The sequence below is a fragment of the Rhinatrema bivittatum genome, chromosome 10 (genome assembly GCF_901001135.1).
Source record: "Rhinatrema bivittatum chromosome 10, aRhiBiv1.1, whole genome shotgun sequence".
NCBI classification, from domain to species: domain Eukaryota; kingdom Metazoa; phylum Chordata; class Amphibia; order Gymnophiona; family Rhinatrematidae; genus Rhinatrema; species Rhinatrema bivittatum.
This window is the reverse complement of record NC_042624.1, coordinates 82,245,307-82,264,652: the sequence shown is the minus strand read 5'-3', so window position 1 is coordinate 82,264,652 and position 19,346 is coordinate 82,245,307. Positions and strand designations below refer to the sequence as shown.

General features: G+C 40.5%; 1 protein-coding gene across 1 annotated transcript in view; it reads left to right on the top strand.

Annotated features, from left to right (window-relative positions):
- Nucleotides 1-19,346, top strand: part of PKN2 (protein kinase N2) — a 204,475-nt gene that overhangs the window by 83,448 nt on the left and 101,681 nt on the right. Inside the window, exon 2 of the mRNA XM_029617523.1 lies at nucleotides 14,508-14,808. Coding sequence (XP_029473383.1) covers nucleotides 14,508-14,808 — 301 coding nt within the window. The remainder of the gene's footprint in view (nucleotides 1-14,507; nucleotides 14,809-19,346) is intronic.

Below are 19,346 nucleotides of genomic sequence, written 5' to 3'. Positions count from 1 at the left end.
CGCACATCTACTGCAGTTAAGCGCAACACACACAAATATTACTATATATTTTTTCTCACAAGTTATAAAAATGTAAAAGATAAGTCAGGGCTTCCCAAACCTTTAGACAATGTGACCCTATTTTAGTACTTGGAAAATTAACATGAACCCCCAAGGATGACCAATACAAATTAGCAGGGGAATAGCCTAGTGGTTAGAGCAGTGGGCTACGAACCAGGAGACCAGGGTTAGAGTCCCGCTGTCGCTCCTTGTGACCTTGGGCAAGTCACTTTACTCTCCATTGTCTCAGGTGAAAACTTAGATTGTAAGCCCTCTGGGGATAGGGAAATACCCACAGTACCTGAATGTAAACCAATGTGATATCTCAGATCGAATGTCTGTATATAATAAATAAATATCAGTCATTCTTGTAAGAACATAAGAAATTGCCATACTGGCTCAGACCAAGGGTCCATTATTTCCAACAGTGTCCAATCCAGGTTACAAGTACCCGAAGATTAAATAGATCCCATGCTGTTAATGCCAGTAATAAGTAGTGGCTATTCCCGAAATCAGCAGGATTAATAGCAGTTTATGGACTTCTCCTTCAGGAACTTATCCAAACCTTAAACCCAGTTAAATTAACTGCATTAACCACATCCTCTGGCAACAAATTCCAGAGCTTAATTGTGCATTGAATGAGAGACTTTTTTCTCCTATTTGTTTTAAATGTGCTACTTGCTAACTTCATGGTGTGCTTCCTAGTCCTTTGTATTATCTGAAAGAGTAAAAAATGTGAATCTGTTAATCGTTCAAGGCCTCTTGTTGTTTTATAGATCTCTATCATGTCTCCCCAAGCTGTTTCTTCTCCAAGCTGAAGAGCCCTAACCTCTTCAGCCTTTCTCTCCTTCCCTAAGCTCCAGTTGATTCCCTCTCTCCATCTCTTCCAGAGGATCTCTGCTCTCAACCTCTGTTTTTCTTCCTTCCCCAGCCCATTTCCTTTCTCGCCCCTCTAACCTTTTTTAATCCCGCTAGCTGATTCTCTCATCCCCCAAGCCTTTCTTATGATAGAAATGATGGCAGAAGAAGATCAATGGGCCCATCCAGTTTGCCCAGCAAGCTTTCACACTTATTTTCTCATACTTATCTGTTACTCCGACCACTGAGTTCAGGGCCCTTATTGGTAGCTTTTTGATTCTAATTTCCTTCCATCCCGCCATTGATGCAGAGAGTGTTGGAGCTGTATCAAAGTGAAGTATAAGGCTTAATGTTTGAGGGTAGTATCCGTCGTATCGAGCAAGCTACCCCAATGTTTGTATACTCATACTGCTCAGATCAGTGCCTTGTTAGACGTTGGCTGGATGCAAATCCTATTTCTTCATTCCCCCCCCCTGCCGTTGAAGCAGAGATTTATGCTGGATATGCATTGAAAGTGAAGTATCAGGCTTAATTGGTTTGGGGTAGTAACTGCCGCAACAAGCAAGCTACTCCCATGCTTATTTGTTTACCCAGACTGTGCTACCTTGTTGGTTGTTGCCTGAATGCAAATCCTCTTTTCCACATTTCCTCTTGCCGTTGAAGCATAGAGCAATGTTGGAGTCGCATTAACCGTGTGAACGTTTTATTGAATAAGGGTATTAATCACCAGGTAGTAGCCATCATTCCTGCAAGCCACCATCATACCTCTTTTCTTCATTCCCATCCTCCAGGCTTTATGGATCCACAGTGTTTATCCCACGCCCCTTTGAAATCCTTCACCTTCAATTGATCCTATCATCCTCTCACCTCATCCCCATCACATTCTTCCCCCAGCTGATTGCATCTCACCTGCACCTCCTCTTACATCCCTAAGTTGATCTTCTGCTTCCTCTCTCACCCTCCACAGTTTATTTATTTATTTATTTTTGGTTTTTATATACCGGAAGTTCCTGTATACAATACATATCACTCCGGTTCACATTTAACAGAAATAACTATCGCCGGGGAGGCGGTTTACATGGAACATATCGAAATAATGAACGGATAATATATAATAAAGTACAATCTATTGGGAAAAACAACTAAGATCAACTTAGAACACAACTTGGAAACATATAACTGAAGTAATATAAACATTAGATTATTGCTGTAAGGCAAGGATGGTTGTTGTTCTTCTTGCTTTTAGCTCTCTGGGAAAGCTTGACGGAAGAGCCAAGTCTTGAGTTTCACTTTAAAAGTAGTATGGCACGGCTCAATGCGGAGGTCCGGTGGTAGGGAGTTCCAGAGAGATGGGCCCGCTGTGGAAAGTTGTATCCAACTTTCAAACCCCCTTCTATATCTCATCCCTTTTTTTCAAATAGCTTTTCCTCTAAACATCTACATGGCCAGGGTTCCTTTGGGCCCTGGGCCAAGTGTCGATGACAACTGGGGGGAATAGAGGCCTGGCTGATGACGTGCAACATTTTTCTCTTGGGTAGGTTCAGTGGTGGATGAGAAGAGAGAAGCCGTGGCAATCTCCACCAACCTATGCACACTCGCTCTTCCCCTCCACTCAGTTACTAGCAAGCCAGACAGTGCTCTGCAAGCAGCAGTATTACTATTGAAAATAAGCACAGGACTTGGCTACTGCAAGCTCACAGGACCTGCAGCGGCCCCGATCCCTTCTTCTGCAGGGTTTCTTGTTACCACAGAAAATCATGCAAGTACAAAATCACTGCAAGGCCTGTGAGCGCATGCTGGCTCACAGGCTTCTCACTGACTTCCACTACTAATGCTGCTGCAACTGGCACCTGAAGAGAGCTGCCATTAGAGACACTCATGACCCCAACTGAAGGTTTGTGACCCATTTTGGGGTCCTGACCCACAGTTTTGGAAGGCCCTGCCTTAGGTGAAATTCCTTCGAAAAGTTCATGAACATTATTGCCTGAGGCAGCATTCCAGGTAGCGGGACCAGCCATCTGGAATGCTGTTCCCCCTGATCTTATTTATTTATTTATTTAAAAACTTTTATATACCGGTATTAGTATGCATACATCATACCGGTTTACAATGTAACTTTAAAGGTAGAAATTACAATGAACAGGGAGGGCGAACAAGGAGGAGTATACAAAGAGCAGGAGGTGGAGGAATTAAAGCAATAAATAAAAACTGCAACGGACTATTTACAGGAATATACAAGGCGTAGGCAAGATACTTGCAGAAGTCTGTGTACTTAATCAGGGTAGGCTTGTCGGAAGAGCCATGTTTTAAGTTTTTTTCTGAACTTGGCGTAACATGGCTCTAGCCTGAGAGTGGTAGGGAGGGCGTTCCATTGTTTAGGGCCTGCAATGGATAGTGCACGGTCCCTAGTAGAGGAGAGGTGGGCTTTTTTCAAAGGGGGAATGGAGAGGGTGCCTTTGTTGACAGTGCGAGTGGGTCGTTCAGTGCGTATAGGACGAAAGGGTTCATCCAACCAATTGGAATTGTGCGAGTGGATGGACTTGTGCACTATGGTTAGAATTTTGAAGAGAATTCGGGATGCGATGGGGAGCCAGTGGAGTTCTTTGAGTATTGGGGTAATGTGATCAGCTTTCCTTGAGTTGGTGATGACCCTGGCAATGGCATTCTGGAGCATTTGTAAGGGCTTGGTGGTGGAGGAGGGTAGGCCAAGGAAGAGGGCATTACAGTAGTCCAGCTTTGAGGAAAGGGTGGCTTGGACGACGGTGCGGAAGTCATGATAGTGGAGGAGGGGTCTGAGTTTCTTCAGGATGTGAAGGTTGAAGAAACCTTCTTTGAGGATGGAGTTGATCTGTTTTTTGAGATTGAGTTGTTGATCTATGATAACCCCAAGGTCTCTTACTGTGGGTTGGGGTGTTATGACGTTGAAAGCTGGATCGTTGGAGATCGGTGGTTTGGGAGGGAGGTGAGGAGAGATAAGGAGCAGCTCTGTTTTGGAGGAGTTTAGAGCGAGGTGGATGTTGGTGAGGAAGTCATTGATGTTGGCAAGACATGTGTTCCAGAAGGCAAGGGCATCTGAGAGAGAGTTGTGAATGGGAATGACGATTTGAACGTCATCTGCATAGAGGTAGAATTTGAGGCCGAGGTCTGTGAGGAGCTGACATAGAGGTGTGAGATAAATGTTGAAAAGGGTGGAGGAGAGGGAGGAGCCTTGTGGGACACCTTGAGACAAGGGATAGAGTGTGGAGTTGGCGTTTCCTATCTTGACGGAGAACTTTCTGTTAGATAAGTAGGATTTAAACCATAGTAGGGCTAGGCCTGAGATGCCTATTTCGGATAGCCGGTTGATGAGGAGGTTATGGTTGATGGTATCAAAGGCAGCTGAGATGTCGAGTAGGGCGAGGAGGTAACAGTTGCCTCGGTCCATGCCTATGAGTAAGTGGTCCGTGAGGGAGAGCAGGAGGGTTTCTGTATTGAGGTATTTACGGAAGCCGTATTGGGCTGGATGCAGAATGTTATTGCTTTCTAGATATTCTGTAAGTTGGATGTTTACAATCTTTTCCATAATTTTGGATAGGAAGGGCAGGTTAGAGAGAGGGCGGAAGTTAGCGGGGTCTTTAGGGTCTAGTGTTGGTTTTTTTAGGAGGGGCTTGACAATAGCTTGTTTAAGAGCATCTGGGACAGAGCCTGAAGAGAGGGAGGAGTTTATGATGTCTGCGATGGGTTTGGATATAGTGTTTGGGATGGAGAGGAGGGATTTTGTGGGAATGGTGTCTGAAGGGTGGGAAGCTGGTTTGAGTTTTCTGAGAATAGATTCCACTTCTTTAGCGGAAGTCAGGTCAAGGGTTTGGAGGGTGGGTGAAGTGGGGGAAGGTTGGAGGGAGGGGGAAGGGGAGGTGGATGGAGAAGGGTGTTGAAATCTGCGGAGGATGTTGGTGATTTTTGTGAGGAAATACTGGGCGATTTCTTCGCTCTTAGTGGAGGCATCATTCTCAGGGATAGTGGGCTGAGAGGATTTGGTGAGGTTGGCAACATAATTGAAAAGGTCTTTCGGGTTGTACATGTATTGGTGGATCTTAGCTGAAAAGTAGTCTCTTTTTGTTTTGAGGGTGGTTATTCTATATTGGTGAAGGGTAGTTTTGAAACTTGAGGCGAGTTGGGGTGAGGGGGCTTTACGCCAGTTTCTCTCACGCTGCCTGAGGGTATTTTTTAGGGATCTTAGTTCAGTCGTGTACCAGGGTTGATGATTTTTTGTGGGTTGGGTAATGTTACGTCTGGAGATGGGGCATAGTTTGTCAGCAATTTCAAGAGTCATGCTGAGCCAGGATTTGATGGCAGTCTCTGGACTGGAGCAGTCAAGGCTAGTGGATGTGTTGGAAATGGCAAGAGCCAGTTCATCTCCAGAGCAGGGTTTCCTGAAGGTGAAGGTGGTGTTGTTTGAGGGAGTGGGGGTAGTAGGGAAGTTAAGGGGGAGGAGGGCTTTTATGAGGAAGTGGTCGGACCAAGGTACAGGGGAGCAGGTGGGGGGGTGGGATGGTAGGAAGCAGTGGTTGATGAATATAAGGTCAAGGGAGTGACCAGCTTGGTGCGTGGGGGAGGCAGACTGGAGGTAAGCTTAGACAGGAACCCTGCCTGCTGACGTTCAGGAAAAAAATAAAGACTTGGCTTTTCCAACAAGCCTTCCCCTAAGTCAGGCTGGTCTCAGCTATGCCATAGTTCTTACACCTCTAGTCCGTTGGGCCTTAATGCCGCCCTAGTGATTTCAACAATGTAAAACTAATACTAGTCCAGCTGACTAGACCATGCCATCTAGTCGGCTCACTCCATGGTTCAGACATTGTATATGAGCTGTATATGATTGGTTATATTTATCGAGTATCTACCTCTGGCTTCTTCTTCTCCCTAGTTCCATTACCCTTGTTTTATTGTAACTTTTTACCTTTTTTCCTCTGTTAATGTTAAAGTTATAAGCCCCTGTTCCTTGTAAACCGACCTAATATGATATGTATCATGAATGTCTGTATAAAAAAGTACTAAATAAATAACTTGATAGAGAAATAGAAACATCAGAGATGAAAAGAGAGCCTATTATATAAAATCATTTGTAATGAAGCTTATCTGGGATAAATTGGAGCTTTCTCCACTTTCTAACTTCCTATGAAGGCATTTTAGCGCTCTCAATTCCAAGATCCTTTTAAAAATCTAGTTGTGATTTGAGAAGCAATAATGTTTATAAATGTCAGCCAGCAAACAGATCCAAACACTGGATGGTGAAACAATGATAACTCAAGAAACAAATACACCATCCCAACCTGTACAATTAGAGAACCAATCTCAGTATTACAAAAATAGCTTTCTGTGTTAAAAATGACCATTCATATATTGGTGACTGGAATCTTAAGAGCTTTAAACCTCAAAACACCACGTTTGTACAATGTGTGAAAAATTTATCTGACAAATCTCTAGTTGTGACCCTTGTAAAACATTTCATAAAATCACAGGTAGCATACCAAGGAGTAAAACTGACATGGTGCCATGTTTTGAGCTTGACATCTGCCTTGGCTTAGCAGTCATTAACTGGAAGAACTGAGGTATATAGAGGAAAATTTCAGGAGCATAGTAGAGCCATTTTACCTCCAGTCTGTCAGCTCCATTGCTTCTTTGGAGGCACAAGGTGACCTAGAAAGAGAGCATCTCCTTGGTATGGCTGGAAGTGATCCTGTAATTAGGACCTACCTTCCCGGTGAGACATTTAAGGGCCTGTGACCAGTAAGGAAAGGGTTAGGACTCTTAATGTAGTTGGTGATTTGATTATTAGGAATGTAGATAGCTGGGTGACTGGTAGGTATGAGGATTGCTTGGTAACTTATTTATTTATTTATTTAGAACTTTTTTTATACCGACTTTCCAGTAACAGAATTACTGATCAATTCGGTTTACATTTTGAACAATAACAGTGACAAGTAAATGTCTTACAAAGAACAGGTATAAATAACTTGGAAATAAATATATGGGGTTAATAACAAAGAGATATAGTATACATTGCCTAAGTAGGCAGAGTTTTGGACTGCCAAGGAGTTGAAGTTGAATTGCATAATTCTTAAGAGAATTCTTTGTGTTGTTCTTAGGGTATTCATAGAGGGTTCAAAGAATTTTTTAGAGTTGTACTTGTCTGGTTCTTGTGTAGTTCTCTTGTAGGTTATTGAAAATAACTGATCTGTCGGCTGAAAGAACTTATCTGTCGGCTGAAAGGTAGTGAACCTCATGCATCACCTAGATAAGATTCTGGAAAGTACTGGGAGAAGCTGGCTGTCATGGTACATGTGGTTACCAACAACATAGGAAGATACAGGAGAAAAGGTCTGAAAAATAAATTTAGGATTTTAGGTAGAAAATCGAATTCCAAATCCTCCAGGGTTACATTCTCAGAAAACGCTTTCCTGTTTCATATTAGGATCCCAAAGGCAAGTTGAGCTCCAGAATCTGTGTGCAGGGAAGAGGGCTTTAGATTTTGTAGAAACTGGGGAATTAGGGGGTCTTTTTCCAACTGAATGAGATCCACCTTAATCATGGTGATTATCATAGTGTTCCCCAAAAAAGAAATTTTATTCAAAATGTGGCCAAAAATGAGCTGAGTAGACTCTTTTTTTTTTTTTTTTTTCAAGTTTGCATCACATATGTTTTTACATGCAATTTAAAAATAATTCTTTGAAAAATTTGCAATCAAGTCTGTTGTAGGTGGATTGTGGGCTATGATTATGAGGCTTCATTTTTAATTCTTTAGTGTATGTGATGAGCTATGCATAAGGAATTCTACCGTATATAATATTTGTTCCAAATACTAATAGTCATTTTTTTGTGATATTGATATTTTTTTCACTTTGTACAGTTGTTATTTTTATAAAACTTAATGAAGATAGACAACATGGATGTCTCAGAAACCTAGTGGAATGAGAATATCCAGTGGGACACTGTGATACCAGGGTATAAAGTATATCGACAAAACAGGGCAGATCAAATTGGTGGAAGGGTGGCACTATATGGAAAAGATGGCATAGAGTCAAATACTGCAGGAAATGCAATGCACTGTGGAATCTTTATGGATAGAAATTCCATGAATGCGTGAAGAATATAGCAGTGTGTATACTACATTCTTTGTGGTTGTAATGAAAAATCTGACACTGAAATGCAAACAAATTAGAAAGGCAAATACAATTGGCAACACAATGGATGGTTTCAGTATTGTTTGGGTAAATGTCTTATTGGAGCATGCTGGGGAATTAGTTTCTGGATATCATAAATGATTGGTTCATAGAGCAGCCGTTCCTGGAACTGAGAGGGAAGCATTTTAGATCTAGTCCTTGGTAAAATGCAGGATCTGATGCAAGGGGTAATGGTGATGAAGTAAATTTAGCAGTAGTAATCATAATACAGTCAAATTTAGACAATTGCTGGAGGAAGGGCATTGAATAAAACGACTATAGAAGTATTTAAAATGGGAGACTATGATAAAATGAGGAAATTAGAAAAAAAACTAAAAGGAGAGGTTACAAAGGTTAATCTGCTTGAGGCATGGATATTAAAAAAAACCAAAAAAAAAAACAAAACCTAAAAAACATATTGGAAGCTCAGATAAAATGTATTCCATGCATTAAAAAAGGCCAAAAGAAGATCAAACTGCCAGCATGGATAAATGGTACAGTGACAGAGAGAATTAAACAAAAAGAAAAGTTTCAGAAAAGAGAGACTAAATCCAAATGAGGAAATTGGGAAAGAGCACAAGTACTTGCAAGTTAAATGTAAAACCAGTAATAAGACATACCAAGAGGTAATTTGAGAAGAAGCTTGCTATAGAGGCTAAAACTAATTTAAAAAAAAAAAAACTTCTTCAAGAACATTTAAAGTAAAAAGCATGTGAGGGAGTCAGTTGGACCGCTAGATGACCAAGGGGGTAAAAGGGCACTCAGGGATAGCAAGGTCATGGCAGAAAAATGAAACTTTTTTTTGTTTGTCTTCACTAAGAAGGATCTAGGGAATGCCCACATCGGAAGCATTTTTTTGATTCAAACTAATTGAAGCAAATCACTGTGAAAGTGGAAGAAGTAATAGAGCAAATTGTCAAACTAAAGAGTAATAAATCACCAGGCCTGGATGGTATTTATGCTAAAGAACTCAAACATGAAACACTAGATCTTTTACTAGTAATCTGGAAACTATCATTTTAAAAACAGCAATAGTACCTGAAGACTGGAAGCTAATGTAACACCTGTTTTTGTCAAGGGCTTTCGGGTAAGCCAGAAAACTAGATTAGTGAGCTTGATATCACTGCCAGGCAAAAATGGTAGAAGCCATTTTTTAAAACAAAATTGCTAGCCATACAGATAGACATGGCCTATGGGGATGAGCCAATATGGATTTAGCAAAAGGAATTTCAATGTATTATACACAATGAGTCCAAGATCCATTTTCCTGGGTGGTGGCTATTAAAACAGAACCCAGCAATTTTTTTTCCATGTGTGTTGTTTGCATTTGTCAACATTAAATTTCATCTCCTAATCTTGCAAGGTCCTTCTGCAATTCCTGATAATCTACTTGTGTTTTAACAACTTTAAAATTTGCAGATTACACAAAATTATGTTCACCTCCTGTTTGGTTTCCGTACAGAACCCTGGGGCACCCACTATTTACCTTTCTGTATTTGGAAAACTGTCCATTTAGTCCTAATTCTCTTTTTTTTTCCCTTTAACTAGTTATCAATCCACAATAGAACACTGCCTCCTATCACATGATATTTTAATTTCCTGAGAAATCTTTCATGAAAGACTGTCAGGATTTTCAGATGACATTTGACACATTATGGATCATCTTTATCCACATGTTTATTATTAACACCTTCAATAACATCTAATAGATAGGTAAGGTAGACTCATCAGTTCAGTGTGTGCCAAAAAAGTTAATAGAATGTTGTTAATGATTTGGAAAGGAATGAAGATGGGAGACCATCAGAATATCTTTGTATCGAGCCATGTTGTGACCACATCTTGGTTATTGTGTGCAGTTCTGCTTGCCCTATCTAAAAAAAAAAATAAAATTCAGCGGAACTAGAAAAAGGTACAGAGAAGGGCAAGAAGTATGATAAAGGGGATGGAATGGCTGCTTTATGAAGAAAGACCAAACAGGTTAGGACTCTTCATCTTGGAGAAGAAATTACTGAGAATTTTTTTTTATGTAATGCATCTTTAAACAAAGATTCCAGAATTCACAACAACCAGCCCTCAGCAAAGGTCTATAAAATCAGGAGTCGGGTTGAACAGATAAATAGGTTGTTTAATTTTTCAAATAGTTCCAAGACTAGGAGGCATGCTAGAAATACCTAATAGGTAGCAGATTTAAAACAAATTAAAAAAATTTTTTTTCATTCAACTCAATCATGCTGTGGAATTTGACGGTGAAGAACATGGTCAAGGCATCTAGCATACCTGGGTTTAAAAGAGGACTAAAACTCCTGGTGGTAAAGACCATAAACATTTATTAGCCAGGTAGATCTGGGAAAGCCACCACTTAACCCTGAGAGTGAGCAATTAGAAATACATGTTTGGGATCTGCCAGGCACATGTGATAGGGATTGGTCACTGAGACAGGATACTGATCTTGATCAGCTTTTGGTCCGACTCAACATGTGCTTTTGTTGACATAAATTACCTTAACATTGTGCATTGGCTTTTCACTAAAATGCAATGGTAGAAAGCATCCATCAAATTTAAGAGTTACCAACAACTTATTTGACTCTTAATTCTAGGAGCCAGTGAAACTTACTTTTCCTTGCATTTTTCTTACATCTTCACTTTTTGGGGTTTTGTTTGCTTATTTTGCTTGGTTTGATTTTGCTGTTTTGGGTTTTTTTTGTTTGGTTTTTTTTTGGGGGGGGGGGGGGGGTTATTATTTTTGTGTGTTGCTTTTCTGAATTTTAGGCATGAGATACTAAATTGGTAAAAGCTTAGGTGACCTACCCTAAGAAATTTGAATAAAATTATCAGTTTTTGGTTTGTTTTTTTTTTTAATTTTGGGGGACAATATATATAGTACCTTAGTGCAGAAGGAAACTTTGAATGACTTGCCTACTATGATGTAGATAAACTTTCCAGTTCTTAAAAAGGTGTTATTTTACTCTGCTTCAGTACTGTTTCACATTTTGGTATACTACTGGAGACCATTTTTCCCTATCAGTCTCATGTTTAACAAAGCCCCCTTTTTAGGTGTTCTTTACAGTGAAGGCACTTTAGGAGCTTATGTGCATGATGATGGTTATCAGTCTCGGTCCTTTTTCATGTGTCCATGCACCATCAATTTATGCAGATGCAATTCCTGGCTATGAGAAAATACATGTGTAAAACTCTGGGCAGCAAATAATTTTATTTATTAATTTATGCTTTTTAGATACCGTCATTCCAGAGGGTAGATCACAACAGTTTACATATATAATAATTTCAAACAGCATTAAAATAAATGTGTGAATAAGAGATATAATAGTTATGATAAAGTTAGTAATTACTTCAACAAAGGATTAGTAATTCCAAGGAATTATTCAAATTGTAGATGTAAGAATTTTTAAAATTAATAGGATAATTATGTTTGGAAATTGTCTGCACATGTGCGGATTGAAAACAAACACACAAGAGCTGGAAGAGATGGCAGCAGAACCAAACTCTCCCTCCACTGGCAGCTGGAGCAAATATATGTATGCCTGCTTGCACACCCACTCACAATCATACATGCATAAACCCCCCCCTCCCCCCCCCCCCCCCCACACACACACACACAAGCACGTGCACTCCTGTGTCAGCCTTCGTGGCTTCTGAGGTAAAGTGGGATTATCTGTGCTGCTTCATCCCATTTTTTTTCTTGCTTTTCCTATTGTTTCCCACTCTGTTCTCCCTTTGAGTATTCGTAGTTGCCACTACCTTTTTTTTTGCTAGCTGATGTGTATAAATTTCACAAATTAATGTTAATAAGTAGTTTTATGTTTAAGTAGGGCTGCCCAAGTTTTTGTCAATACATAACCTAGGAATTCTTCCAATCTGTTTGTGCTTGCTTGTCACAGCGCACTATATTATTGATACTAGTCAAACTGAAGACCGTTTCAAGAGATAATGGTATTGCAGAACTATTGTGTATGACATGTCATTCAGAAAGACATGAACATGTGATATTGATCTTGCCTCGGTTTATGATTTTTTTTAAATCTGTTTTTCTTATATCACTAATCCCGTCATTGTCTGCATTTGTGGTAGTGTTAGGCACAGCTTCATGCACTCAGCAGCATGCTGCCCTAGCCTGCAGTCTTATAATTCATTGCATCCTTCTGTATATGTAATTTCATCATAGTGCACTCACTTTGCCATGTTCTGTATCTTAATTATTGTGCATCCAGTAGTAGAATATATCAAATTTACAAGAACTGGTTTTATTACTGACACAGCACATTAAAAGGTTTCATGGTATGGGGTGTTAAAAATTATCCTGGATATAAATGTAATATTCATGGTTATGATTGACAGAATGGAAATTTGAGCTTTTCTAGTTGATAACTTTTTTTTTTTTCCCAATGTTCTTGTTGCCTCCTATTTAGTGTTTGCTTTTTTGTGTTTAGCATTTTTGGCTGGGTTTCTTTTGTTTTGTTTTTTTTAGTTTTTAATGTGTATTTTAGAATTTGGAAAAATAAGTGAAAGATCTAGAGCCATGATGTACCACCCTGTAATGGGTGACACGTTTACAAGCATGGCACAGGAGCAAAGAAATGCAGATTTGAAGCAACAGACACCTCAGAAGCTGAACAGGAACTGCCAATATGCTTAATTACACTGAGGTGTTTGGTATTGTGACATAGCTCCAAACATGTGAGGATGTGTGATTCATTATTTCTGGGCAGGGTTAGAACTGAGAGATCAAGCTGACTCTGTTTTAATTCATTGCTAAAAAGTCTTGGATGTAGTGAAAATGAGTGACTGTATTTTGGACAGCTATAAGGGTTCCATTCATCATGTGCCAAAACACGATTTGATGGTCTAATTCTTAACAAAGCTGTGTATACAATATGAAGACATAACTGGTGAAAACTTAAAACCTATTTTGATAATTTTGTATCCTGAAACTTTGCTTGGAATACCGAAGAAGTCAGTAAGTAAGCTTTGGTTATATTTTATTGACTGATGGTGTGTCTAGTTTTTGAATAGAAGTGGTACAACTTACAACTTTAGGCTTTATGTTAATTTTGATCAGTTTATGCAAAGGATAAGTGAATATCTCAGTGGAATGATCCACTACAAATTCCAGCAGAGGTTTACTGATAGTCAAACCTCCTATCCTTGGTAATCATTGGTGTAAACAACCATTGATTACCAATGACCATCAATGTTAAAAGCTTTGAATGCAATTGGCTGGGGAAAAGGAAATCTTTATGAATACTTTTATAGCAGCAAGTCAAACAGGTGTTGCTGCTAGTTTATCCTACTTTTCAAGATTATCTCCACGTGCCAGTTTGGCTGTGAGGACTGGGATACGTGGAACAAGACAGGCAAGTTTACTGTGTTTATTAGTTTTATGGTACCTCATTTTGATGGCTTTGCTGAATAGCGAGCAATCAAGTATTCACAAATGGTGACTGTTTTAATGTTGGTATATTTTATTGTTTATCTTATAAAGAACCTTACAATTTTATATTTGTAAATGCTTTATAATTCTGTTTAATTTAAAAATGTGCTGCAGGGAAGTTACCCTGTGCTGCCACTATACTATAAATATAGAGTGGGCAGGGTGTGTTAGCCAGTCCATAAATGTGATTTTTTTTGGGGGGTGCGTGATGTGGTTCTTTATAATCTTATAAATGGTAAGGCAGTCATGGGCAGCTATCTTGCATTAGATGTCCAAACTGATGGTTAAATTGGCACAGCTCCTTAGAGTTGCTCCGTACTCTGAGATGCTATTTAGAATTTTTACCTGAAAAATTCATTGTGTATGTAATTATGAGCACAATTTTAAAATGTAAACAACTGTAGAAGGTAGGTATGGAAAATGTACGCAAACTATAACAGGTTTGTAGGCTAAAATATGATTACAAAGAAACTGTGTGAAATGAAATTGAAATAATTGTCAATTATCATAAATTTTAGGAAGATTGCAGCTACTGGTTGTTGGCATCTGAATTTTGTAAATATAGTACATAGACATTTGTGATTCTTACTGTAGATTATTGATCTGAACATGAAAACTAATGTATCACAAGCTCTTTAATTTACATGCTAAGTTTTGATGACCCTTACTTGTGTTTTTTTCCTGGACAAAATGACTACATTGATTATATAAGTTTTCTGTTAATAAATTGTGTAAAGTATATATATTCCCATATCAATATAAAATATAGCATTCAGATACACATTTCTGTATAACTCTTTAATATAATAAACTCTAATATGAAAACATTTTCTTTAAGCAGTATATTATATAGTATGTAACACGTAATGTTTAAGGGGAAAAATCAATTTATTCTATAACATATTTTTTTTAAAGTAGCTAATTTTCTGAACTAATGGCTTATGTTTTATTTTTTTCATCAGGGGGATGCACGAAGTATTCTAGTTCCTGAACATCTTGGTGTTGGCCAGAAAATAGATTTTTCTGAGACAATGGTGCAACCAAATCTAGATGAAATTAAAGACCAGATCAAACGTGAAATAAGAAAAGAACTTAAAATCAAGGAGGGAGCAGAAAACCTCAGAAAGGTCACAACAGATAAAAAAAATTTGGCTTATGTGGACAATATTTTGAAAAAATCAAATAAAAAATTGGAGGAATTACATCATAAATTACAGGAGTTAAATGCACATATCATTGTAAAAGACCCCGATGACTTTCCAGGTACACTTTATAGATTTTCTTATGATATTTTAACAATACAAAAGATGCTCAATTTATAGTTTTAATTGAGATTTAACAGAACATGAATTGTCCATCCACTTATAGAAAGTGTGTGTTAATTTTTTTAGGGTTCCTAAGATCTTGCTTCTGTCATCTGAAGGGATAGCCTTGTTTATTATTGAGGTAGATATTGAGAAGGGTTGTCTGGCAAAATTATGGTCTCACCATGTTGACTGGGTTTAATCTATCTAGGTAAGTTTGTTTGGGTGGGTTGTTTTGTTTTTTTTGCTTATTGAATAAAATGTATCTAGAGGGTGAGCCTAACTTAGCCAGTCACCTTACTCTGATAACTCTGTGACTTATCAGAATAAAACTAGGTCATGCTGTGAGGCAGTCCTAAAATTATTTGGATAAGTCTGATTTTATTAGCTATATTCAGTAACGTGACCATGCTGATCAATATCAGGATAACTTACTCTGTCTACCTGTGCCTGAATATTGACCTCCTCATGTTTAGATAGCAGTTTTGTGCTTTCCAAGCAGTGTTTTTTACATTGGCATGCAAAACCAGAAGTCCCTTGATTGTTTCCAGTCAAGTTACTGATGTGATCCAACACCACTTAACTTCTGAGGTCAATGGGATTCACTGTTAGGAGATCATATAGTTGTCAGATTAGGTGATTGATTTGTTTAAAATGTTTTGAGCCTGCAGGTTCAATACAACTACCCCCTACGAGGAACAATTAATACTCATAAAATATATTTTAAAACATGCAGAAAAACATAACATAATATATCTAATACCTCACAATGAAATACATTTAAAACAGGCTGGCACAGCTGATAATTAGAATGATTGAAACATAGTTCATAATTGGCATTTTGGGATAGATATTCTTGAGCCCAGCTAAGTCATTCACTGCTAATTCAGTCATGTTTAATATTTTTGCTCCAAGTACAATATTTGTCTGATCTGTTCATGAATTCTTTACTAGTTCTGATGTCTCTTATAAGAATTATCCAAAAAAGATTATAGATATGAGCTTACCAATAGATAAAAAAAAAATCTCTATGATTTGCACAGTTATATAGATAGATATAATGTATCTGCCTTTTTAAAAGAGATTCACTCAAGGCACTCTACAGCAAATTAAGCTGATGGTAAGGTAGATGATCCTTAGTTTTACACTGGAGCATATGAGTGAATTACACGTAAATCATTTTCAGTAATGGTAAAAGCAAAGTATACAATAAGCCAGTAAGTTATAACAGATGATAAAGAAAATACACAATGTAAAGCAGCATTAATTACCTGTAACAGGTGTTTTCCTAAGACAGAAGGATGTTAGTTCTCATACATGGGTGACATCAGATGGAGCCTGGAACAGAAAACTTGTCAAAGTTTGTTTCTACAAACTTTAACTGGCATACTGAGCATGCCCAGCATGCCACTATCGACGCGTCCATGCAGGTTCCCCTTCATTCTCGTAACTTGAGAATTACGAAAAATAAAATAACAAACATAGTAGAAACCCAACTCTGTGGGGTGGCGGGTGGGTGGGTGGGTTGGTTTTATAAGGACTAACATCCTGATGTCCTAGGAGGACACCTGTTACAGGTAAGCAACTCTGCTTTCTCCTAGGACAAGCAGGATCGTAGTCCTCACACATGAGTGATATCATCAGATGGAGCCTGGCACGGAAAAATTCTGTCAAAGTTTCTAGAACTTTAACTGGCACACTGAGCATGCCCAGCATGCCACTATCTGCATGGCCACGCGGGTGTCCCCCTTCAGTATTTTTCTTTCTGCAGTATAGTTGCCTCACAGTAGTGGAGCTCTGTTCTGTTCTCAATTGTTTTCTTGTGGTTTTTTCGCCACCTTCGCGTGGGGTTCCCCTTCCCTGGTTCCCTCCCCTAGTTAGAGCGGTGCAGTAAGTTTTTCCCTTCTTGCAGATGGCTCCAAGGGTTTTTTGGCATCTGTGTCCGCCTGGCACCATCCGTTTTTCCGGCTTGAGGCATGGCCTCCTCCAAGTTTCGTTGATGCCTCCAGTGCCCGCAGACCATGTCTTTGACTGATCCATATGAAGTCTAAATTCTTTGCCTGGGGGCATCGCATGATGTCCATGATTGCCAGTTTTGAGACCAGATGACCTCTAAAGGTCGGCGTGTGCGATTAGATAAAATGGAAAAGCTTTTTGGCTTCAAGAAGTTGGGGCACTCCACGCCGGCATCAGGTATGTCAATGCTGTGGGGTCAGGGGGAACCCAAGGACACCAAACCATTGCTCTCTATCCCCACTCAGGCTCCCCCTCCGGAGAGGGGCGCCAGAGATCGACCGCTGTTGGTGTCTTCCCGTTCCAGGACGTCTGATTCCTCACCCTCTGGGCCGGGGAAAGACCGGGTTGAGCACCAGAGGAGATTGAGGAAGCGCTGTCACTGGTAGCCATCACATGGCACTGATTCCGGGAGGGCACTGGCATCGGCTGTATTTGCCTCCGAAGCAACCCCATGGAGACCAGGTCTCGCCCTTGGTTGCACCCGGGAGTTGAGGCACTCCCCACTGATGCCCATGTGTGTGCCGGGTACTGATTCCCCCCCCCTTGTTTCGAGGGCAATCTGGTGGCATCTGCTCCTCCTCCACCCGCCTGTCCGGCGGCCTTTAAGGAAGAACTGGATCGGAGGGTTCAATTGATGGTGCTCTGAGCCCTCAGGGGTATCGAACCACAGGCCCTGTCGGTGCCTCCACCGATGTTGGAGCCCACTCCCTCAATCCTAGCACCGCTGCTGGAGCCCCTCGACGTGGTTGCTGGGTGACCTCCCTTCTCAGCAGGTGCCCGGGTGTTCCTCAGTCCCCCGGCGGCCATTGTTGCCTCCCCCTCAGGGGCTATACCTATTGCTGGTTCCTCAGAGGAGGAAGTCTTGGTGCTTCCAGGGCCATCGGGGCCTCTGGAGCTATGCCACTTCCAGCATTGTGTTCTTTAGGGGCCTCTGTGCCATCGATGCCCCCGGTACATCCATGGCCCAGGCCATAGGCAGTCAGCATGGATCCCCCCACTGACGTCTCTGAGGGATTTCAGTGAGGAGGAAGTCCCATTCGACCCGTGGGGGGACGATACTTCTGAGTCCTCCTCCAGTGTCTCAGAAGTTGTCCTCTCGGAACCGTCCCTGTTCTCTTCCCCCCCCCCCCCCCCCCCCCAGGAGGAATGACGCCGGTCTCCTCTAGAGGATTTGACCTTAGTAGGTTTCATCCGCACCGTGGTGGAATCTATCTCTTTCCAGCTCCTTACGGAAGAGGATGTTAGGCACCATATGCTGGAGGTGCTCTAGTTTGTGGACGCACCGAAAGAGATGGTAGCTGCTCCCTTGCATGAGATCTTCAAGGAGCTGCTCCTGCGCATTTGGGAACATCCTATGTTCGTGTCTCTGGTTAACAGGACGACTGACATAGTCTACCTCGTTCAAAAGTCCCTCGGGTTTGAGCGGTGGTAGTGGAATCCGCCCTCAAAAAGTCAAAGCAGTCCCGGATCCATGCTTTTGCGCCTCCAGGTTAGGAACATAGGGAATGGGGCGCACTGGGTAGGAAGGTGTTCCAGGGGGCAATGTTGGTTTTGGATGGAATTTGGTCATTGATTCTGGCAGTAAGACTAGAAGAATTTCTAACATTGTTGGATTTATCCAAAGCATATCTCCATATCCACTATATCTATGCAGACGATGTGCAGATACTTATACCAGTATCTGACACCCTTCCTAAAGCCATAAAAATCTGGGAATCCACGCTACTTTCAATCAACAAGCTCCTATCCAACATTCACCTTGCCCTTAATACGGCAAAAACTGAAATTATGCTTATCTTACCACAAAATTACCCTAATACCCTTCCCCTGCTTCACTCCCTATCACCACCAATATTTTCCCAACAGGTACGAGATCTAGGGGTCATTCTAGACAATCAAATCAACCTCAATTTCGTTAATACAACGTTGAAAGAGTGTTTCTTCAAATTCACACCCTAAAGAAATTAAAACCTCTGCTCTACTTTCCTGACTTTCGTACAGTATTACAAACTATGATATTTTCTAAAATCGAGTACTATAACTCCACCTAGGCTTACCCAAAAACTCCATCCACCCTCCAAATTCTTCAAAACACAGCTGCCCGGATCCTTACTAACACGCGCAGAAATGAACACATTTCACCTGTACTAAAGGAATTACACTGGCTCCCTAATGCATCCTGAATCCAATATAAGACCCTCTCCATCATACATAAGGCTCTCTACAATCCCGAAATGAAATGGCTCAATGATTCTCTGACATTCCACAACTCATCTAAACCTACCAGAAACCAATACCTTGCCCCCATACGTACACCTTCCGCCAAAACCACCAGCTTTGCATCCACAAGAGCACGTGCGCTCTCCATAGCTGGCCCCGCTATGGAACACAATGCCAGTAGAACTACGCCAGGAGGATTGCCAAAAAACTTTCAAGCAAAAACTAAAGACGTGGCTGTTCGCACAAGCTTACACCTAATCC